This window comes from Dermacentor albipictus, chromosome 2, assembly GCF_038994185.2.
Source record: "Dermacentor albipictus isolate Rhodes 1998 colony chromosome 2, USDA_Dalb.pri_finalv2, whole genome shotgun sequence".
Taxonomy (NCBI): domain Eukaryota; kingdom Metazoa; phylum Arthropoda; class Arachnida; order Ixodida; family Ixodidae; genus Dermacentor; species Dermacentor albipictus.
The window spans coordinates 65,882,144-65,906,126 of record NC_091822.1 but is presented as its reverse complement, the minus strand read 5'-3'; the positions used below and the strand labels follow the sequence as shown (position 1 = coordinate 65,906,126).

Genomic DNA, 23,983 nt, shown 5'->3' with positions numbered 1-23,983 from the left:
GCCTTTTTAATGGGGGCTCCCCAAAATGGCGGTGGGTGTTTTATATACATTTATTGTACAGCGTTCTCCCTCGTTCGTTCGCCAAAACAGCAAAAAAGAAAAAAAAGCTGCCATGGTATAGTAGTCAGAGTAATTGACTTGTGAATTAGAAGTTAGTGCACTCTATATTTTTCAGCTCAATAATTTTTTATCAGCGTTTAAATGGCTGATTTTGTTATTTCCGTCATCATGGAGCACGGGAACGAGTGACCGTTCTCTCTTGAGGAGCATCGCATGTGGAGTAACAGATCGTCCCCTTGCAGTTACCCGTCCAAAAGGACGACTGGTTGTGGCCTGTCAGTTACTCCTCAAAACGAGTAACCTGGATACTCCATTTCATTCCTTTCTTCTTAGAGAGTACCCAACCTCTTTAGGCTGTCTTCCCAATGAACAAAAGAAGAGAGAGAAATACAGGAAGGCGGGGATGTTAACCAGTCAAGAGTCTGGTTGGCTACCCTACGCTGGGGAAAGGGAGAAGGGGCAGCGAGAGAAGGGAGAGAGAAGGCATAGATACGTCTACGGACATTACTTGAGTCAAAGCGGATCTCGCAAACTAGCCGTTCTGAGAAGGCACAAAAGGGCCTTCGATGCTTTCTGAGCCGATGATCGGTGGGGACAGTGCACTAGTATTGTCTGTTCACTCAGACGACGATAATCGAATTTCCTCAATGCGTTGGACAAAGATTGTCTTTGTGCTTGAAGTTGAGGACAATGGCACAATACGTGGTCAATGTTCTCCTCGCCTCCGCGAACGTCACATGTTGAGCCATTACGGTTAGTGCTGAGTAGGCAGGCATTCATGATGGCAACTGCAACCTACAATTGACACAGAAAAGACGCTTCTCGTCGGTAGTGACCTACCGGAGGGCTGAGTTGAAGTGACGGGTTTCCTGACTGGTATGAGCTGGTATCCACTGAATAAGAGATATCGTGGCCTTTTTCTCCTAAGTGATGGACAAGTATCACGATTGCGCACGTCAGCTGATCGTCAGCTTGGATTAACATATAATCGGTTCCAAAATATGCGCAGTGCTCATTTTTTTATTTTGTTACATGTAAATCTCTGTTTATCATATTTTGTGGGAGAAGAAGTAGAAGTAGCAGTAAACAGAGTTTTTCATCGAATATGTAACACTTCAGGGGAATAAGTAATCGTTTCAGCGCGGAATTCTTGGCCAATCCGCCAGTGTGGGTATGAGCCATAACATGAGGCCATCATCGTCATCATCAACAGAAGCGCGCGCATGGGCTCTTCAATTGGCTAAGCGTAGCCACTTGGAACGCTGATCAACGATAAGCCTGAAAGGAAAATATCCCTTTCGTATTTATTCGCTTGTGTTACCCTGCAGGAATGAGCTCGAAGGAATCGCCGGTGCGTGAGAAAGTCAGGGCGTATTGCGGCCAAGGTACGTCTCCTGAGGCCTCGCCTCTGACACCACCAGAGCCTACGGGGGAAAAGTACTCAACGAGAACGCCCTCGCCCACAAACAGTTCGGGCGGGATGCGTGCGAACGTTCAAATTCCCGTAGATTCGAACACGCTGGACAAGTACTCGACGAGAGCGCTTTCGCCCGCATTCAACAAGGGCCGAAGAAGCGTCCAAGTTCCCGTGGATCCGAACACGGTGGACAAGTACTCGACGAGAACGCCCTCGCCCGCGTTCCATCAGGACCGCAGGAGCATCCAATTTCCCGTGGATTTGAACACGGTGCAAGAGTACTCTACGAGAACGCCCTCGCCCGCATTCAACCAGGGACGGAGGAGCGTCCAAGTTCCCGTGGATCCGAACACGGTGGACAAGTACTCGACGAGAACGCCCTCGCCCGCATTCGACCGGGGCCGGAGGAGCGTCCAATTTCCCGTGGATCCGAACATGGTGGACGAGTACTCGACGAGAACGCCCTCGCCCGCGTTCAGTCAGGGACGGAGGAGCGTCCAGATTCCCGGGGATACGAACATGGTGGAAGAGCACTCGACGAGAACGCCCTCGCCCGCATTCAAACAGGGCCGGAGGAGCGTCCAGATTCCCGGGGATACGAACACGGTGGAAGAGCACTCGACGAGAACGCCCTCGCCCGCATTCCACCAGGGCCGGAGGAGCGTCCAATTTCCCGTGGATCCGAACACCGTGGTAGAGTATTCGAAGAGGACGCCCTCGCCCGCATTCAACCAGGGACGGAGGAGCGTCCAAGTTTCCATGGATCCGAACACGGTGGACAAGTACTCGACGAGAACGCCCTCGCCCGCATTCAAACAGGGCCGGAGGAGCGTCCAGATTCCCGTGGATCCGAACACGGTGGAAGAGCACTCGACGAGAACGCCCTCGCCCGCATTCGACCAGGGCCGGAGGAGCGTCCAATTTCCCGTGGATCCGAACACGCTGGAAGAGCACTCGACGAGATCGCCCTCGCCAGCATTCAGCCAGGGCCGGAGAAGCGTCCAAATTCCCGTGGATCGGAGCGATCTTCTGAGTGGTTTTGTCGCCTCGGACGGCACGCAGGTCGTCCAGCACAACGTCTACGTCATCCTGGGCCACGGTACCGTGCAGAGGCGGGTGCTGGCCGCCACAATCCTGTCCATGGTGGCGCTGTTTTTCCACACGCTCGCATTGCGCCTCATTGGACGCGACGTGGACCACTGGTGCAAGCCTCCCGAAGAACTGCTCCACATGTCGCCGCACGAGTGGAGGAACGTGGCCATACCCGTCGAGGCCGACGGGAGCTTCAGCCAGTGCACCGTCTACGACCCGCCCGTGCCGGTGAGCTGAGCGCGTTGAAATAAAACCATTTTGATATTTACAAACAGAGACTACGATGTCAGCAGCATGGTAGACTTGAAGGAAGTAGGTTTACGCGAGACCACTTTTATGAAACAAACATTGCTTACAAGGGGACAATGCGAACGCAAGAGAACAAGAACAACGCGTAACCAATGGGGTGGTGAGACGGCTCTAGAACATACGCTCGTGCGGCTCTTGCGCTTGTGGGAAAAAGCATAGGCAAGCAAGTGGGACAACTTAAGACTATTTACTCTGTTAACTAAGAACACTTTGTGTCCCTAAAGAAGAGCCGAAAGGGTGCATAGTTGCGCCTAAGTTTTCCTCGCGCTGCTACTCGCCAAACCCCATCACCGGGTCTAAAATGACGTCAAATGTTAATGAAGCTGGAGAGAAGCCAACTTTACGCAAGCGACGCCATTTTTACGTAGCCTCCAATGCTTGAGCATCGCAATCCACCGTTTCCGTAATACGCGTGACATTCCATGTAATGTCAGGAATGTCATGGCGTGACATGAATGTCATGTCATGACATTATTGACATGTGTAGCTTGACACCGTGAATAACATGAAATGCATATATGACTATGACGTCTAGTTTAGTAGCGTCTGCTGTCGGGCAAGCGTGTATAGGGCTTTTAGAAATAACTTAAGATCAAAAATAAGATACGAACAACCGAACAACATACACGGAGGACAGGGGCACAAGTACCTGTCCGTGTCTTTTAATTTATTGCCGTTGTCTTATTTTTGCGCCTAAAGCCATCTCTAAAAGCCATGTACCAACTTGCCCGACAACAGACGCTACCAAACTATCGTTAGTGTACAGCTGGCCCTTCTTTTTGTGGTTCTTCTCTCCTCCCGGATGGTTCGGTTATTGTAACCATTATCGCTACTACGCCATGCAGAGAAAGGACTATTTCGTACTGCCTGAATAACGGCTTTCTGCCCTGGGAAGTGGCGAAACCGTCAGACCATCCTTGGGATATGCCCAGCGCGCGTCCATGATTGTTCGTTCGGAGTTCTGGCGCCAAGCGCGTGGTCTGTTTGAATGGCTGCAGCGTCTACGCTTCTCCCAATAGTGTTCGTGGTTTGCGCACACGAAACTTGAAAGTCTCAAAGTGCACCTGTTCCCGTCCTTTATTCGGTTGTCCGCGTCTTGTTTTCTTGCGCCTACAACGATTTCTAAAGGACTATGAGGTACGCAACCTGAATGACATAGCATGCACGTCATGTCATTTATGTCATCATATGAATGACAAGCACGCATGGCATGGCATGAGCGACGTGCGTACATATGACCAATGACACGGCAAGATGACACGAATGGCATGCATGCATCACGGGACATTAATGACGCATCAAGACATGAGCATGAATGACGTGTGTGCTGGACACGACAGGGTCGAAAAAATATGTACACGCTCAGGAAATTGTTTACCTCGCGTATGGCCAGAACAGTTGCCATTCTGTGAGCGTTTGTTGGTTTTTTATCGAAAAGTGTTCCAAACGATGTTGCGGTGATATTCTATGCTGTTAGAAGCGAGATAGAAATTTCCTTTCGCGTGCACCATAAACCTAACCGGCACGCGCGTTGATTGTGCGACTTTCTGTCCCTGGAGGCAGCATTAACCTTGGAGTATATGGGCCTGCGGAAAAAATTGTTGGCCCATATGACGCAGCCGTAGGGATTGTCGAAGTGTTATCGCCAAAGGAGGGCGCGACACAATATTTAGGCGCGTCGTTGGCTTCCATTCAGTTTCATTAGGGCTGTAATGTAATTAAGCAACTTGTAAGAACGTTCCAGCTGCGCGCGCATGAAGGCGCTACGATGCCCAAAAACACTGACTTCATGCGGCGCACGCTGCTTATCCATCGCTCTCGCTGGTCGCGGCGGTGAGGTCGCGGAGAAACGAGAGAAATTTGTTCCCGGGTGAAAATATATTTTTGCTTCGACCATCCCACAACGTGCGAGACGTTTCGACGCTGCTACTTTAGTTCGCGCACTCTTTCATTATGCTTTGACTGCAATGACATTCACGAAAAAATTGCCGACGATTATGTTACTTCGTAAAGCGAAATTTGAGTGAATGCAGCTATTCAGCTGATTCGGCTTTTAACGCGACAGCGTTATGGAGCTCGTGTCGCAGAAAAGACGGTGTCATCGGCGTTAGCGGCGTTGGCCGTCAGCGATAAATCCCAGAAGGCACTTCATAAATAAAAACATCTTGCAAGATGGGCTGGTGGGAATCGAAGCACGGTCTCCGGAGTGTGAGACGGAGACGCTACCACTCAGCTACGAGTTTTTTTTCTTTATTACCTTGATTTCGACACCAATCAAACGCGTACAAAGTAGGTCACATGGTGCAGAAAAATAATATTACATCACTTCGAGAGACTACATATTTAAAAGGCACTCAAAGTGGATATCACAGACACCAAAGTGTCAAGCTCCTGAAACCACTCTTGGGGTTCAATCATGTGCTTGAGGGCATCACGCGTGTACCTAAGACTTTCATTTAGGTGTACCCTCGCAGACCTTTTATCTACGCGCGCATTCCTGACATCCATACGCGTTTTCCACAGGCTGCTCATACACAAAAGCATTATCAAGTCAGCCGGCACTCCCCCTGTGTGTGCACACGGTAAAAACCGAATACCGAAAGGACTTAGCGGCAGGTCTTTCTTCAGAGTCCGTTTGAGAACATCCCACAAGAAAACTGAGTCATGGCAATCCAAAAAGATGTGTTCAATAGTTTCAGGTTTCTTGCATATGATGCAGTTAACAGACCATGGAACAAAGAAGCCCTTGCTTTGCAGCCATGGCTTCACAAGGAGAGTGCCCGAATGCAATTGAAAAAAGGTTTTCGCTGAAGATCTAACCGGCATTTTTCTAACGCGTTTCAGCACATTGCGTTCAGGTCCTAAGTTATACATCATACGGTAAACAGGATGCGGCAAGAAAACATCAACCAGATCACTATAAAGTTTCTTAAGCGTCACTGAAGTCAAAAATTCATTCGATAAATGCGCTTTCAGTAAAGAAAAGGATATAACTTCCCTCAGAAAGCCAATTGGTGTTCGAGTACGTTCATTTGTTGATGAGACAACCCACTCAGGCAAAGAAGAACTCAATCTCACTTGAATAACAGTACGCAGAAATATATCACTTTGGTCCCTTAAGAAAAAGAACTTACAAACAATCTGTTTCAAAAACAAATGTGTTAATCCTAGTCCTCCATTCTTCACCGAATGAAACAAGTTACACCGGCTAGTTCTCTCCCAAGTGGATCCCCATATATATACCGCAAACACTCTGTGAAGTTTCTGCACCGAAATCCTTGCCATGCATAACACTTGTAGTACATAATACACCTTTGTAACTAAAAACAAATTGCAAACACTTGCTCTTCAAAACATCGAAAAATTATGCCCGCCCCACTTTTCTGTCTGATCTTTAACTTTTTTTACTTCTTCGATCCAATACGCAGCACTGTCACGATAATGTTGTAATGGCACCCCAAGATATTTTCCAGGGGTAACGCTCCAGTTCATATTGCAAAAATACTCGGGTACCTGTGTCCAGCTGCCGTGCCATAAACCTAGGCACTTAGTCCAGCTGACAACACTTCCAGTTGCGGCGCAAAAAGAAACAACCTCTTTCATAGTGTTATTCACGCTTTCTGTATCACGTCAAAAAATTGCCACGTCATCTGCATACGCCAGAACTCTAGTCTCATTTCCTGCGTAGATAAACCCACGAATAGATTGACTCTTAATTATTTTCAAAAAGAACGGCTCCAAATACAAGGCAAATAAAAGAGGTGACAAACAGCATCCTTGTTTTACTGATGACTCCACTTTTATACTGGTGCCTATTTTCCTATTAATTACTAGCTTTGCAGTGCAATCTTTGTACACCATTCTTACTCCATCTGTTATCACTGCACCGGCTTTAACATGTTCTAAGAGCAAAAATATGACATCATGGACGACTCTGTCAAAAGCCTTTTCAAGGTCAATTTGTATCATAGCGACTCTGTCTTCTCTTTCATCGCAGCATTCCAGTATGGTCCTTGCAGTATGTATATTCGAAAAGATCGATCTGCCTTCGATACCGCATGTCTGATGGGGGCCCACAAGTTCTTTTATAACGGTCTGCAATCGTCGCACCAGTACTTTAGTGTAAACTTTATAGTCCGTATTCTTCAAGCTTATTGGTCTGTAGGCTTCAACCGCCATAAGTCGCGCAGGATCTTTTGCTTTAGGAATTAAAATAACGTGCGATGTCCGAAAAGAAGGGGGTGCTTCCTTATTCTCGTACATCTCCCTTGTAATGTAATGCTACAGCTATTTCACTTTTAAAGCTCTTATAGAAAGCCCCTCCCAGACCATCAGGCCCCGGTGACTTGCCGGGACTAAGTTCGTCAATCGCATCCTCAACTTCTGAAAGGCTTATTGGTCTGTCGAGCGCTTCACAGACCTCGTCTGATAATGTTGGCAATAATGGCAAGAAGTCAGTTTTATACCTTTCAATATCACATGTCTTTTTCCCCATCAAACTTTCATAATAAGACTCAAAAGCGTACTCAATCATTCCAACATCACTAGTGACTTCCTCTTGATAAGTTATTTCTGTTATTTCTTTGGAAACCGCGTGTTTCTTCTCGTCACTTATTGCTCGCCTGGTAGGCATCTCCCCCATCCATACACTCTCCGCCCTTGCCCTTAATACCGCACCCCTGTACTTTTCTTCATCCATGACTTCAAGTTCAGACTTAACTTCTTTGATTTCTTTCGAAAATAAGCCAGGCGAAGAGCTTTCTGCGCTGAGCATGTATTTTAGCCTAAGGTGTGATTCCTTCTCACGCTCTTTTTTTTGTGATAGACTACGCATGCTCTTTCAATCGCGGTTAATTTAACGTCTCTTTTGAAGAGTTCCCATTCTGCAATGAAGAACGCTGACGTAGTTATGCTGAGCAAATTTTCGAGCTTTTCTTGAACTGCCTTTTGAAAAATCTCGTCTTGCAGAAGCTTATCATTTAGCTTCCATAAGTCCCAGCTGAATTTCGATGGTTTTTGTTTCCTTCCTATGGTTGACATAACGAGGCAATGATCGCTGAAACTAACATGTAGCACTTGATAACTTGAAAATAACGGTACAAAGGTTAACGGAGCATAAATTCTGTCTAGCCTGCCATGACACTGACTTTGATAGTGCGTATACATGGTATGACTTTCGCTTGACAACACATAACCAATGTCTTCGAGCTCTTGTTGCCTTACAATTGAACTTAAAAGCAACGCATTTTTATCACAAACGCTAGTCAACTTAGATTTATCTTTTGGAAAGCAAACACAATTAAAATCACCCAGTAATATGACATGTCTTTCACAGTTCAAGTACTGCTGAATATCACCAAAAAAGACTTCCCGCTCCCGTGCTACGTTCGGAGCATAAACACATAAAGCCCTCCAAGGCATCTCTGAAAAAGTAAAATCGCAGAGGACCATTCTACCATCCTCGGGTGACGTGACGGCTTCAACTACAGCAATACTGCTACGTAAAAGAATCAGGCAGCCTCCACACCTACCCGCCGCATGACATACACTTACGGTATATCTAGGGTGGAAAACGTTAACCATTTGCTCCGTGCATTCATCAGTTGCAATGTTTGTTTCTTGAATGGCCAATAAGTAAATATTATTTTCAATAAGAATACGATTAACTTGGCATGGCAGCCGCTAAGTCCACACACGTTCAACGTCGTGACACAGAGACCAGTCGAAAAATTAGCTACCATTTACCGGGTGGAAAATCTAAACCAATTACCACACATCGTCCGTCTCACATCTGCTACGATGACTCGACGGTCTAGGGAGGCGGACCATGGTTTTCTGGACTTCATAGCCCAATGACGACGGCCGATGCACATCCTGCCCACAAACCCCAGTCCCCAGACCCCAACAACAATTTTTCTAACCCAAGAACGCCTCCGCGTTAGCGGAGGCGTCTGGGTTGTCGAACGGCGTTTGGCTGGAACGCCGGGCTTGGGCTTGAACGCCGGTCGGCGTCCCGGGGTAGCTTTCGGAGGAGGCTCGTCATTCCCAGTCTCTTGATCTTTTTCCTCTAGCTCATCCGCCTCTTCGTGAAGCCTCTCAGCAGGTGCACTACTTGACGTTGGCATCACGGTGTCGTCACTGTAATGCTGTTCGCCGGTCGTCACTTCTGTTGATGTGCACGTTTCTTTGGCCTCTTTTACCTCGACCTCTGTTGAGTTAGTTGGTTCCACCGTCCGATGGCTTGCCTTCATTAACAGTCGTTGCCTTCTTCAGGGGCGTTAACACCGAGGGCTGGGCCTCTTTCCTTCGCCTGCGGCTTCCACTGCGTCGACCACGTCCATCAAGTGATCTGTGACATCTTCCATCAATGCCGGGCCTGTCACTGTGGCATAGGTTCGGACGCACTGGGTCTCGTCTTGGCCGAAACGACGACAAAGCCCACAGCGTGGTACACGGCACTCACGTCGTATGTGCCCGATGCCACGGCATCGGAGGCAGAGGGGAGCTCTGCCAGGGCCGTGCACGAGCGCAACATCTTCCGCCACTCGCAGCTGGTGGGGCAAGTCTTCAGCGGTGACGCCTGCCTTCAGCTTAATAGTGACAGTACGGGTGGTTGACCCTTTGTCAACGCATCCTTGTACCCGCCACCTGTCCCTGGTTATCTCAGTCACCTTTCCAAAAGGCGACAAGGCAGTGCGAACGCCGTCGTCAGGTGCACCGTGAAGGAGCCAGTAGAGCTTGATACGGACGCCTCTGTCACACGGGTCGACGACCACGCAGCGGTGGTCCTTGACATCAAACGCGTCTGCAGCGATAATCCTCTTTTTCCCTTCTTCGTCCTTGAAAGTCACCGCCCACAGATGGTTCATTTGATATGCACCCAGCGCAACCACTTCCGGCAGCGTGCGTCTATTTGTAGTACAAAAATCCCTCACGTGACCTGATCCTAGGTGCCTAGGAACAGCCTCGCTTAGGGATTTTTGAGAAGGCGCGATGCTGGCGCCGAGCGACGCCGTGGCGTGTTCGTCCTCGGCCCGATCATTCTCTGGACTGCGCGTTGTTGAACATTGCTCATGTGATTGTACATGCGTTGCTTGTGTATTGGTTGTAGGTTCTGTGTTACTTGGCGGAAAGCCGTGAGTAGTGGCGATGCGGCAGTGCGGCTTTGGCCTCGGTGAGCACTGGCACTACAGAATCTGCGTTGTGTGACCCGTGCTTTCTTGATAACCCGGCGGTGGTGACAATTGAAATACCGAAGTGGCCTCACGCCTCGGTAGCGAAGTTCTGCGAACCGCGATGTGGCATCACCGTGTCTGACTTTGCTTAACGGACATCGAGGGATGTGCTGCTCGCTACAAGTCATGTAAATGCAACTGCGTCGACCGCCCACTGTTCAGCGCTGAATGTGTGTTTGGTGTGCTGTGCTTGAAACAAGCGGTGCAGCCGCGCAGCGGGGCTGGTGGAGGAGCAGAGTCGCTTAGGGGCTCCGTTTGCGCGTTCACAGACATGTGCTCCCGTCTTGGTCTCATTAGCGGCTGTCGCGGGACTGTGGTGTGCTAGCTCCTTGCCTAGTATGAAGTTTACGACGCTAACACACAGCATGTTCACGTTTTTCCGCGCTATATGTCATTTGCATGACGGCCGAGTTGAAAACGAGACAAATGTCTGTGTTATTTGCATTTGTGTGTGCTAAATTACTTTCTATTGTGGAAGTTCTGGGAGTCTTATTACGCAAGGAGTGCGAACGTAAACATAAACACATATGTGTGTCTGAAATTTCGAATTACCCATAATACCCTTTACGCCTGATAAGTGGGCTACACGGCCTGTGTGAATCGGCTACCGTATGTTGTGACGCTCTTCCGTGTGGTAGACTGATGCATGGTGCGCGTTTATTTCTGTACCGTTGTAAAAACCATTTGTTTATTCACTCGATACAAATGTACGGCTTCTTCGCCGCAGTACATTTTAGTTACACGGTGAAGTATACTAAAAGTGGGAGGGGCCGCTGTCAGCCAGCATAGTATGTCCACTTAGGCGACCTGAGAGGCGGCGGGTGCGCGAGTGTATAATTAACCCTTATTTATGGTCCAGTGACAGTGGCCCCTTTCCACTTTAGTATGCTTCACCACAGTACATTGCTTATGCTTCACCGCGAAATATTAGTGTATTGCGAAAAAGATAACCGTAAAAAGCCTAATTATGCAACGTTTCTTTCGTAGCTTGCTACACCGCCATACAGGGGTGTAAATAAGCATCGTGCAGTAAAGCATACTAAGAGTGGAAAGGGCCCATAGGTTTACACTGTGCTCATTATTTTCAATTGTGACATAATTTGCAAGTGCATCTGTGCTCGTGAAAAGCTTCATTGACAATTCTTTGTGCATTACAAATTCATATTGCAGGGAAGCTTACTAAAGCACATTCGCCGTTATGGTACGTGTTATTCACCTTCAATGCAGGAGCACAATGCGGACTCTTGCCCCTGCTTTTGGCTGGACTGCACATGCTCTTTGAGAATTGATTCATTGTTCATAAGTGCACTGGTACTTTACTCTAAACTGGAGGGCTCATGTTAATATGGAAGCACAATTTTTATTAAAGGGACAAGATGTTGCCAAGATGGTTGTAGCACAGCTTTTTTTTTCTTCCAGACACCTTTTCTACTTGAAGGTTCCATTGCAATGTTTCGAACCTCTTTGAACCAGCACATAGTGTATATAAATATTGGGCACTGATTGGGAACATCACCTAAGTTCATGCCTATCTATAGAAAAAAGATGTAGCACGACCAGACAAAATAAAAGAAGGGGGTGGGCTGGAGCAATACTAAGTGTTAAATGGTGCATTATCCTTTCCCTTGAGCTTACCGTTTTTGTGCTCTTTATGTATCCTCCGCAGTAACTATGCGAGTGTTGAACTTGAGCTTGTTGGTTTCAAGTCTCGTGGTTGTTACTAACAGAACAGTGTGATAAACGAACAAGGGCTTGGAGGCATCAGTTCACCTTGCTTGCCTCATGGTGCTGCTTCATAAGCACCGTGCGCATCCTGGCCAACTAGGAAGGGAGGTTTGTTGCAATTGCTTCTGAACTTTATTGCCACCAAACCAACAGTGCTCTCAATGACAGCTTTTGGACAGTAGAATGCTTGCACCCAGCAAAGTCTTAATAAGGAAGCATTCAGGATGTGCAAAATGGGCTTTTGAAGCTGGCAGCATTATTGAAGGGGCTTTGGCCATCTGCCCTCTTTATGGATACACAAAAGTGATTTCCTCATTAAGAGGGATTGTTTCAGAAGTTGTTACTTGGCAACTGTGTTGGGCGTTTAGTAGCTTGTCTTTGCCCACTGTTAATAACCTGTTCCTTCTCCAGTGCCCCTGTGAAGTGCCTACTTTTTGGACACAATGTGCTCTCCATGCATGCATGCATTTTTAGCTTGTAAAGATGTCTATTACCCCTTGCCTCAAGCTGATCCTTGCTGATGTCACCCAAGAAGGCATTGGGGAGTATGGCAATGCACACTTACAAAACACTGTTGATACCAGTGAAAGCAAACTAATGGAGCTACTGTTTTTTTGTCCACTCCATCTTTGCTAGTTACAATGAGCAATGTCCGAACAGAAGGCATATGTAGTTGGTCGTGCATAGCCTGCGCACTAAGACTTCTTGGCATGTTATGACCTTAGCACAGTGTTTATTAGTAAAAACCTTCTGATGTGTTGATGACTTCCTTCTCTTTATCATACTTTGCCTGTTGGAGCCAGCAAGTGGGTCAATCAGATGTTCAACCGGCTTCCCACTAGTTTTCCCAGAGTCTCCTTTACCAGGGTGCTGCTCATCGATATCTGTTTTCTTGACCTTGCACTGCACTTCAACCATGGCCTCACCTGCTGAACCTATAGCATGCGATCAAAAAAGTGCTATACATCATGTTGCTCCAAACTCGTGACAGGTGCTACAAGGCCTTGAGGAACACCCTCACTTATTTACGCCCTCATCGTACTGTACGAAGCTTCACATGATAAGTGCGAGAATTAACATCTGCTGGTTTTTCAGTGTTATTCCTGTCCAGCTTGCTGAATGCTATCCTGAGTGTTTCAAAAGCAAACGACCGCTGCTGGACAAGAAGTGCTTAAAACAAGGGTCGCTATAACCACATATGTCACACGAAATAAAGAAGGCCACAGTATACGGGCGGTTTACTTCATATCCGACACGCTCAATTGGTTCTCTCTTTGCTAGTGAGTGAACTTAACTTGCCGCTAATACATGGCCTGTGACAAACTATGTGCAAGATGCTGTGTCCCCTGCAAAGCTGAAGATGTGTATGAGATCCTGACACCCTGCAGCGGCTTCTACACTGGGCAAACAGGCTAGTTTAAAAACGGCTGCCTTTACTAATATGCTAATAACATAAAAACGGGCAGAAATTGGGCTATTTATTGGACCCAACTGCAGGTGCAAGCCACTCTTCCACCAGATGTGTGTTGTTCACAGAAACTGGAGCTATACAAATGCAGATAAAAACAATGATGTTTGAAAGTAGTAGAGTTGAACTATATTCTGCACAAGCAGTGCTGTCTGCAGCGCTGGTACCTTATAGCCACAATTCATGGCTGCACCACCATGCAAGGGCACTATTCTTGAATTATTAACTTCTATTATATTTATGGTGGCCATATATTGCAATTACATATCATCCACATTGTGTGCAATATGGTTAAATGTCAATTATGATAGCCATTCCTAACCTGAAATGCAACAGAAGAGCAAATATAAGCAACAAATTGCAATTCAAAGAGACAAAAGACAACCAGTGCACAGGATAAGTGACAGACTTCCTTTTATTGAAAAAGAAACGTGATAAGTGTCATGCGAACAGCAGTGGGTAGCAATCTTTCAAGCTTCGGTGACAGGGGCAAAACTTAGCAAAATGCTACAATCACGCTGTAAAACGGCCTTGGACACAAAAAACCTACATCATATTGTACAGAATGAAAGGGCAAGACTCCATCTAAGAACAGTCCATGGCACCACATAATTGAAATGGTGTAGAAAATGTTGACATACCCTACCCATTAAAGAAAAAGCAACAAACATAGAAAACACGCCTTAAAATGCAATGTGCAGAGTCTGAAACCAAGAAAGAAGCCCGAAAAAGGTTTCGCTAAGTCTTTCAATGATTAAAATTGTCAAACTGTATCCGCACTTCTTAATGAACCTGCACAGCTGAAAAGGAAGCAAGCCCAATAGCAGGGATGCAAAAAATGTCACCGAATAAATATACTTTGCTTACCAACGATACCTGTGATTTAGTTGTGGTCCGTGTACAAACTTTTCTTGTTTAGAATGGTTTAGCGGATAGGGAAAAAATGACCATAAGAGCACCAGGTGTATGCATAGTCTACGCACAAAAAGCCACTGCTTTGTTACTTTTTTTTCTCTCTACTGCTATTCAGGAGTATTTAAGTGCCTTAATAGCACTGCTAACGTCCTACTGCAAAACAAAATTAGGCAAGTTGTGGCATAAAGAAAATTTCAGTTTCGCTCATGATGTGAAACCATGATGCTGTAGCTGGTGAAATATGCACAGGAAGCTTGCTTCATGCAGTGTTTGTTGAAGTGAACACTTGCCAATGCAAGTCGGTAATCTCCTTAAAAAGGTAAAATAAGTAAGAGTTGCATTTATTTGTGGGAGTTGTGCCTCACAGTGTTGAAGTGGAAAGACTCTGCTTTTCTTCCTCCTCTTTCATATCCGGACATAGCCACTGATCCACACCAAATTAACCCTTTCGCTTCTTACTGCTGAATTCGTTTTGGTTTTCTCAAATCTATATTTGGGCTACCCATTGCTAGGTCTCGCGCTTTGCTTGAGGAAAATAAGACACCAACAGCTCCATCCAGTAAATCTGAGAAGCCAAGTACTAGAAGAAGATTAATGATGCAGATGCACCCAATCATCTTCATCACATGCAAGAAGAAAATTTAACATAGGACTTCACAAGTGGAAAGGTGATGTGTAAGAACTTGAAGGTGTGGGTGCCAGCTCTACATACAGTACGCAGACATTGAGCAGGTGTTAGCCAATCATGGCACCTGTTGGCTAGATCACGCTCTCCGAGATCAGTATTCACCACGACTGTACCTTTAGCAGAGTGGCTGAAATGTAGAATTGTGAACTGCCACTCTTTTGATTGTATGTTTGAATCCTTGCAGCACAATGAGAACTTTATTTGCAATATTCTAGCAAGAAATTCGGGAATTCCAGTGACAACACCAGTAGACATCATAACAACTAGGGGAGTTAGTCCATACCAGCTATTGCTGTAAAAAAGACTGGCATAAGCACAAGAATTGAGATGGCCACACTACATGCCTTTGTTCTGGTAGTGGTCCACTACTTTGGTGCTACAGTTAATGATCTCCACTGTCACTGGACATAATAAGAGTTCTTTAATTATACACTCGCGCACCCGCCGCCTCTGAGGTTGCCTAAGTGGACATACTATGCTGGCTGATAGCGGCACCCTCCCGCTTTTAGTATGCTTCACCGCGTAACCAAGCTGTACTGCGGCGAAGAAGCCGTACATTTGTATTGAGTGAATAAACAGATGGTTTTTACAACAGTACAGAAATAAACGCGCACCATGCATCATTCTACCACACGAAAGAGCGTCGCAACATACGGTAGCTCATTCACACAGGCCGTGTAGCCCACTTATCAATCGTAAAGGGTATTATGGGTAACTCGAAATTTCAGACACACATATGCGTTTATGTTTACGTTCGCACTCCTTGCGTAATAAGACTCCCAGAACTTCCACAATAGAAAGTAATTTAGCATACACAAATGCAAATAACACAGGCATTTGTCTCGTTTTCAACTCGGCCGTCATGCGAATGACATATAGCGCGGGAAAACGTGAACATGTTGCGTGTTAGCGTCGTAAACTTCATACTAGGCAAGGAGCTAGCACACGACAATCCAGCGACATCCGCGAATGAGACCTAGACGGGAGCACATGTCTGTGAACGCGCAAAACCGAAGCCATTCTGCTCCTCCGCCACCCCCGCTGCACGGCTGCACCATTCGTTTCAAGTACAGCACACCAAACACACATTCAGCGCTGAACAGTGGGCGGTCGACGCAGTTGCATTTACATGACTTGCAGCGAGCAGCACATCCCTCGATGTCCGTTAAGCAAAGTCAGACACGGTGATGCCACATCGCGGTTCGCAGAACTTCGCTGCCGAGGCGCTAGGCCACTTCGATATTTCAATTGTCACCACCGCCGGGTTATCAAGAAAGCACGGGTCACACAACGCAGATTCTGTAGTGCCAGTGCTCACCGAGGCCAAAGCCGCACTGTCGCACCGACACTACTCACGGCTTTCCACCAAGTAACACAGAATCTACAACCAACACACAAGCAACGCACGCACGATCACATGAGCAATGTTGAACAACGCGCGGTCCAGAGAACGATCACGCCGAGGACGAACACGCTACGGCGTCGCTCGGCGCCAGCCAACCTTGGCGCCAGCATCGCGCCTTCTCAAAAATCCCTAAACGATGCTGTCCCTAGGCACCTAGGATCAGGTCACGTGAGGGATTTTTGTACGACAAATAGACGCACGCCTTACGGCATGAGAGACAGCCGTGTAAGAGCGTCTCGAAAATGTTCCACTCTGTAAGGCCTCGCCTTAACGTCACCATGTAAAAACACCATATGCAGAACGGACGCACCTGTTGGCAGCGTTGGTAAAATCATTTGGTAGTCCTGACCTGGTTTTTCAGTTGACCTGATACCGCGGCCCAAAAGGTTCGCTGGAGGCGCTCGCGAAGAGCCCGACATTCCGCGTCCGCTCACCTCGGTGGCTGAAGAGCCACCCAGCCACGAGTTGGATGGTTCAAAGTAGAACAAAAGCACATATAGTGAATGCGGTGTTGCCTTAGAAACGTGCCGTAGAAAGTTATACTGCGGTCTATATCGGCAATTATGACCATGTAACATACAGAAGTCGCAGTTTCACGAGTAGTGAAGTACGTTTCCGCTACATTTCTTCTGCTCTCTGCGCACACGCAGCGCCATCTTGCGGCAAACACAGAAGACCCCCTCCTCGCTATGTACGGCGCTGCCCCGACATGTGGCGCGCCACTTGCCCCATGATCGCGTCCGCCTTCATGGCGCGTTGGGGCCCGGCTATCTGTGCCGATCGCGACGTTTGGCTGGCGTAGCGCGTTTGAGCAGGCGGTGCGAACGGGGTGCGATAACGCTATCGCGTTCCACTCTTGAAGGCGAAGCTTAAGCGTCCTCCAATTTTTTGATATATTGAGGGAAATAATTCTAGCAAGACTTGTAGGTGCAGTTACAAACAACGTTTTATTCATGACACATATTCCCTCTTAAAGAAACACTCCACTCCCACTTCTTGATTGTCACGAAGGAAGCTTTGTGGTCGGAGAAATACAAGGATACATGCTCGACTTCCTGCACCAATACCTTTTTCGGCACAGCACACCTCTGCATTCTGGCGGCGACGGGTTTGGGCCTCTGCTCGGGCAGCTCGTTTAGCAGCAGCGGTAGACGAAGGGCTTCCACTGGCTGCCTCGCTCATGGCTCAGAAAGAGGTGACTGAGAATAAACTATTTATATAGGCAGACGGATGATACGAATGAATGACATGTATGAATCAATGAAATAAATGAATTTTATTTTCATAAATGTACAAGTTTATGGAGGATATCAGCAAAAAAGTTGCGAAATAGGAACTTGACTAGTCCTTAAACCTTCTCAGGACAGCAGCAGCAGCAACCAACACATGGCAAAAAAGGAGGGTAAGAGAGAAAGAACAAAAACAAAACAAAACCTATAAACGTTCTCATGCAAGTGTTCATACAGCAGGTAGCAATAGAAAAAATACTCAACTCAATAAAAAGAAGCCTACTTATACAGAGATTAAAGGCTAATAGGCATCAAAGTAATTTATTAACTCGTTTTTACTGCAAGAAAAAACAAACAGTCCCTGGCTGGGACTATTAGACTACAGAACGTCAACACTCGAAGACGGCAGGTCGCCAGCGGAGCTGTTGATGCGCCAAAGCCTTCGTACACGAATCCCTGACTTTCTACTCTCTCCCGAGTCGCAGCCCGTCAAACATAAAAAGAACCTGCAAAGAGGCCAGCGGCTACCACCACATCAAGAAGGTGATATTGTTCGAGCTATGATTAGCCGAAGCCGGCGCTTCAAAGGCAGGGTGTTTAAGCTGGTGTGCCCACGCTCGTACTTGGTTCTCACAGAAGAGGGAAGATTGCTTCGAAAAAACCGTCGACACCTTAGGCGAACAGCGGAACCTTTCAACGAGCAACACACGTGCCCGGTGGTTTCGCAAGCGGAAAGTAGGGCAACGTCTGTGGGCATGCCATCGAAAAGAAGTGAAGCTGCTTGGGGTTCGCCTACGTAATTTAACAGCCCAACGTGCACAACGAAGGAAGCGATGCCAGCAACTTTACGGGCACAGCCATAGTCACCGCATGAGCAGGCTCTCCTTACCCCCGTTACGAGCCCGTGCCCCATGGTGCAGAGGTCGAGAAGGGAGAGGCTCTCTAGAGGCTGACTGTCGATCTGGAACTCCTGTTCTCTTAGCTGGCTATTGATGATTATCTTTGTCTTCTGCATAATAATATTCAACCAGATCCTTACGCTCTCTTTATTAAGGTCATCAATCATTTGTTGTAAGATGTCCCCAGTGTTGCTGAGGAGGCCAATAACATCTGCAAACACAAGATTGTTGAGATATTCGCCCTTGTTCCTCACCCCCAAAGCCTTCCCAGTTTAATTGCTTGAATACTTCTTCAAGCACGCAGTGAATAGCATTGGAGAGATTGTGTCTCCTTGTCTGAGCCCTTTCTTTATTGGTATATTCCTACTTTTCTTGTGCAGAATCAAAGTACCTGTGGAATCTCTGCACATATATTCCAAAATATTTACGTAAGCATACTGTACTCCTTGATTACGTAATGCCTCTGTGACTCCTGGTATGTCTACTGAACCAAATTCCTTTCCGTAATCTATGGAAGCCATAGAGAGAGACTCTGCGGATTTCTCGATTCCTTGATTGTTGACATGGATGTGATCCGTTCTAGTGTGTCCCTTTCTGAAGCCAGCCGGTTCCCTTGGTTCATAGAAGTCCAGTATTGCACTTACGCTAACGAAAATTATCTTGGTGAATATTTTATGTAATGCTGGAAGTAAGTTAATGCACCTATAATTTTTCCATTATTTAATGTCTCCCTTCTTGTGGATTAGTGTAATGGTAGTAGTGGTAGCTGCTTTATGAAACACGCGCACATTCTAAATACTTTTGTTCTGTTAAGTACTATTTCATGTGAAAAACAACCTTCAGCTGATGTCTGCGTCGCTGTGAGCAGGGTTAAAAGCGGGTCGCCTCGGCTGCTTGATGGAACCGGCGAGGTACCGGCAATACGACGACACCGGCTGTGTACTCCCGCCCAATCAGCGCTTCTGGCCGTGGCCGTCCGATCGCTCCAACTCTGTACAAACTGTGTATATTTTATTTCGGACGCGCAAATTCCTTAGCATGTTTAGGCGCGATAATGGCAGCTACACTGAAATTAACGCATCTGTAACAGCCCTGCTTTCGTATGCGAACGTTTTATCGACTATCTACACTGTAGGTGGCTGAATTCCTTGAGATGAAAATAAATTTGAATGTGACGTGCTATGAGGTGCATACTACGCGCTCGACCTACACTCATTGCTAATCGTAATCTAGCTTTGCCGCAGTGCGGATAAATATTATAGTGACACCATATTAACGATCCTGAGATCCTACGTTGGCTAATGCACGGCACGCAAAATAAGCTAGAAGCTGAAGTGTTGCGAAATGTTTCGCGCATAATGGATGATCGGGTATCAGAATGCAACTTTCGCTTTTCACCAAGGCACTCCATTGCTTGCGACGAATATACGGGGATGTAACCAATGGTATTCTGTCAGCAGTGATATACTGCTCCAGGAGCATTTTTTTCATAACTGAAATATCGATAATTGGATGAGAATAAATAAAGACCTTTTTAATTTCTGAATTGAGGGCGGAAATTTTGATAGAAAATAACAATAGTGTTTAGAACACCCGATTCGGTTGATTTCATTGTGCTATGTCTTGCGTAATTATTTCTTCCGCGTTATAAAGAAAACGCGCGAAATATGAACAGAACCGCATGATCACGCGTCCGCGCACCTCCATACCAGCGTTACCACGCGTCGTTACGCGTTACTTCCAATCGCATGACGCGAAATCGCGTGTACGTGGTGTTTATTCGCTCTGATTCGCACGTGCCGTTGTTTTCCTTCTTATTGCGTCTTCTACGTGGCGGAGATAACATGAGTTTGGATATGCGGACAAAATTTCACTGCATACTTCTTTTTGGCAACACACTCAGGTCTTTTTCTACTTCTGGCACCTCGTTTTCGAGTTCATGGTTAGGTTTTGCGCTCCTTCCTTCAGAAGTCACCCCAGCTCTATTAGATCCAAAGGGCCGCAACCCTTCGACTTGACAGCCTTGAGCGTAACCAGCGACTAGAGACATTAGTTGAAAGATAATAATGACTGGTTACCCGGACGTTAGCATCTGTGTGTCCAAGGAGTTGGTGGGTGCCTGGCGGCATTTTTAACAAGCCTGAGCCGCTGACAGGGCTGCCTAATGGTAACACGATAACCTCGGCTACAGTTCTAGACGCGTGTAGTTAGATAACGGCGTTCGAACAGGGAATGAAATTAAAGGAAATGTCAATAAGCACAGTCTTTTCTTTCGCCATAGACAAAAATCGAGAATTATTATCGCTAATGAAGAACGACTAAAGACACACCTCAAACATGTCGAAACATGAATCGAGGATAGTTCCAGCACCACTTATAAAGAGCGCCGAGCCGCAATGCTGGTACGCGCTTCTCGCAAGCAACATTCATCGCAGAAGCACGCGTCGCGCTAGAACTGTGCATGCGAAATGAAGCTGCGTCACCGCGCCGTGGTGCTGCACGACCAGCGGCACCGCCGGAAACAGGCATATCACAAATAGCTTCAAAAATGTCTCATACTCAAAAAGCCGTTCATATTGCTACAGAACAGTAGTCCTTATGTCCATGTACGTCAGAGGTCCGTGGGGCGCAGATTACGACGACGATTAGCGGTTAGCGCGCGCTGTTGCCTTTTTGCTAAACGTAGCGTATCTGTGAGCCTACTTGCATATAGCGTCGCGTCTGCGTCTTCCCGCGTAACAATATAGTGCACCGGCACGCTAAGCACAAGCGGAGGTTCTATGGAAGGACCAAATGAGCTTTCGGCCACGTTGAGCTACCAGGCTTATTGAAAAATTATCGTGGCATGAATGTTAGGGTGATGTTTGACAAAGATGTTGAGCTACTCAAGTCATGTATAGCCACCGAGTTTCGTCGGTCGATTAGCAATATTGTCTGCAGCTTCTACCGTGCGTATAGTATCTCTCCAAATGTAGTCATCTTGCTGTTTTTCCTCTAACAAGATAATAATGCATTTAGGCTTCCGCGTAGTTAGATGCTTTCAGTTAAGGAATAGGATTGAAAGTAGTTGCAGTAACGCAATACGGTTGGCACTTAGCCGAACTTCAATGTTGCTATTCTGAATTAGAAACTGCTGATGCGTATATATTAGGGCGTACGCGGAGTAGTCACAATTAATTTAAATCTGCCGGAACCCTTACTCCAGCAAAATTAGTAGTGCAGATTTCCTTTGTCCCTAGACTGTGTCGCGTCTTCGTGAACTGCGCCTGCTTGGTGCGCATTTCGCCGAGCGTAGGAAGCTGCGGCCACCTCGAGTAACGATGCAATGAGTGAGCAATGCTCGCACGCAACTTGAATCGCGTATGTAGAAAGATTTTCGACGAGTTAAGCTGGCGTATTCCGAAACCACGATCTGCATGTATCCAATGCAGATCGGATTGGAAGAGGAGCGCCGCGTAGTTAACTGCGACAAGTGGGAGTACGACATCGGGAGCACCGAGGACAGCATCGTCAGCAACTACGACCTGGTGTGCGGGCGCCGCTGGCTCTACGAGTGCTCCTCGTTTGTCTATATGATGGGTGCGATGCCCTTTGCCCCCTTAGCCGGCGTACTCTCGGACAGGTGGGGCCGCAAACCGGTCATCATGGCCACAGTGAGCGCCCTGCTGCTGGCCACCCTTTGCACCGCCATGGCTGACACCTTGGTGCTCTTCCTGCTCGCCCGATTCTTCGAGTGCGCCGCCTGCAGCTCGTCCACGCTCATACTCTTCACGCTGCTCTACGAAGTGACCGGGGACGAGCGGCGAGCTGCGTACAGCGTGTGGGCCACCGGACTGGCGGCCATCTTGTGCCCACCTTTCCTGGCACTCGTTGCACTGTTCGAGCCACGCTGGACGCTGTCCCAGGTTATCATCGCGGTCCCAACGGTGGTTCTGGCTGCCTATTGCCTGCTTCTGGATGAATCGCCCAGCTGGCTCCTGGCCACCTGCAGGCTGCGCGATGCCGAGCGCGTTCTCCTGGCGGCAGCCAAGTGCAACGGCCAGGACGAAGACACGGCGAGGGCCACGTTCACCGCCCTCAAACAACAGATTAAGAGACGCCAGCAAGTGTGCGAGTCCACCATGGGCATCGTTCCCAAGGAAAGCGTCAGCTGTGGCACCGTCGTGCCGCAGGAACACATCGTGCCCGTGTCCGTGTGCTGGTTCACCCTGAACTTCGGCTACTACGCGATCGAGCTGCGGTCACTCGCGCCCAGGACAGCGTGGGTCCAGGCGGCGCACCTTCTGCTACAGTTGGTCTTCTACGTGCGTGCCGCCCGGACCGTGGTCGGGTGGGGCTACCGCGGCACCCTCACCATATTCCTCGGTCTGCTTTGCCTGTGCACGCCCGTGCACGTGGTGGCGGTTTTCCACCAAGACGCCATGCTGGTGTCGTTGTGCGGCGTCCTGGTGGCATGCGCGTGCGCGGCGGCAATGAGCGTCACCTACGGCTACACGACTGAGGTATTCCCGACCACGGTTCGCGCCACCGGCCTCTGCGTGTCGTATTCCTTCGACAGGCTCGGCGCCCTGCTCGCGGTGGCCTCGTCGGCGGCGAGCAGTCATCGAGTCGTGCTCGCCGTCGACGCTGCCGCGGCGGCGATGATGTTCGTGTGCCTTGCTGTGGTGCGGTGGCTGCCCGAAGTGTTCCTGAAGCGAAGGCGGCAGCACCGTCTCCTCGAGCTGCCGAGGAAACCCGAGGAGCGGAGGGAGGCTCGCAAGGCATCCTTGTCGCAAAATGCGGGGACCAGAAAGAAGTCGCGCTCACGCTCTGCCAGTGCTGTGACCGAATGACCTATGCCGAGTCTTGATGTCGCGCTGGCTGTTCTTGCGAAGGCACGTGATATCGATTACACCACATCGATTTGAGACAGACCTCACTGATAATGATTAGGGCAAACATTCTGTTGTGTAACAATAGGGAAGGCTTTTTAGAAAGTACTATGGTGAAGTGAGTCTTCGTTTTTAGTGCTAGCGAAATTGAACAGCTGTGTTTAGCTTTTATTTCATAGTGACTTGAAGTTTGTCGTGTGACACGTGCGTTGAGTTTCCTATAAACTATACCAGAAGGGCGCCCGACAAACTCTAGAAGTGAGGAACACTGTTTATTGATGGCCTACCATTTTCTTAAAGATTAAGCTTAGTTCTGCCCAATTACGAATGTGCTTGAGCGCCTGCTTAGGGCGCTCCTGCTCTATAATATGTCTCGGAACTGTGCATATTTTTTGAATTTTGTGCTTTGTTAAATGATGCCACACGAATTGACTGCTTTACTCTCAGGTGGGCGGCTACATTTTTTACAGATATTTGCAGCGCAGTTCTGAAGTGGTATAAACATTGGGTTTTTAAAAAGCTGAATATATCATCATCTACTGCGCATCCTTAAGAAGCTTTGAATCCGTTTAAGGAATGCCCTCTAAATGATTGTAGTCTTGTTTTTTCTATACGCGTATGCTCAGCGGAAGTATGTAGCAGTAAAACATCCAAAGCTACAATTTTTTCT

General features: G+C 47.7%; 2 protein-coding genes across 2 annotated transcripts in view; one reads left to right on the top strand and one right to left on the bottom strand.

Annotated features, from left to right (window-relative positions):
• The window catches only part of LOC135903264 (E3 ubiquitin-protein ligase MARCHF2-like), a 185,902-nt gene that overhangs the window by 74,365 nt on the left and 87,554 nt on the right, over positions 1-23,983 (bottom strand). The window lies entirely within an intron of this gene.
• LOC135903225 (solute carrier family 22 member 7-like) lies at positions 1,288-23,838 on the top strand. The gene is made up of 2 exons (XM_065433635.1): positions 1,288-2,797; positions 21,874-23,838. The coding sequence occupies exons 1-2, from the start codon at positions 1,391-1,393 to the stop codon at positions 23,272-23,274; spliced, it is 2,808 nt and encodes a 935-aa protein (XP_065289707.1). The 5' UTR covers positions 1,288-1,390; the 3' UTR covers positions 23,275-23,838.

Bases quoted from the DNA above. Each gene is read 5' to 3' on its own strand.
- LOC135903225 (XM_065433635.1), top strand. From the start codon at position 1,391: ATGAGCTCGAAGGAATCGCCGGTGCGTGAGAAAGTCAGGGCGTATTGC. The intron at 2,798-21,873 runs GTGAGCTGAGCG...TATCCAATGCAG, and splicing joins TCTACGACCCGCCCGTGCCG to ATCGGATTGGAAGAGGAGCG.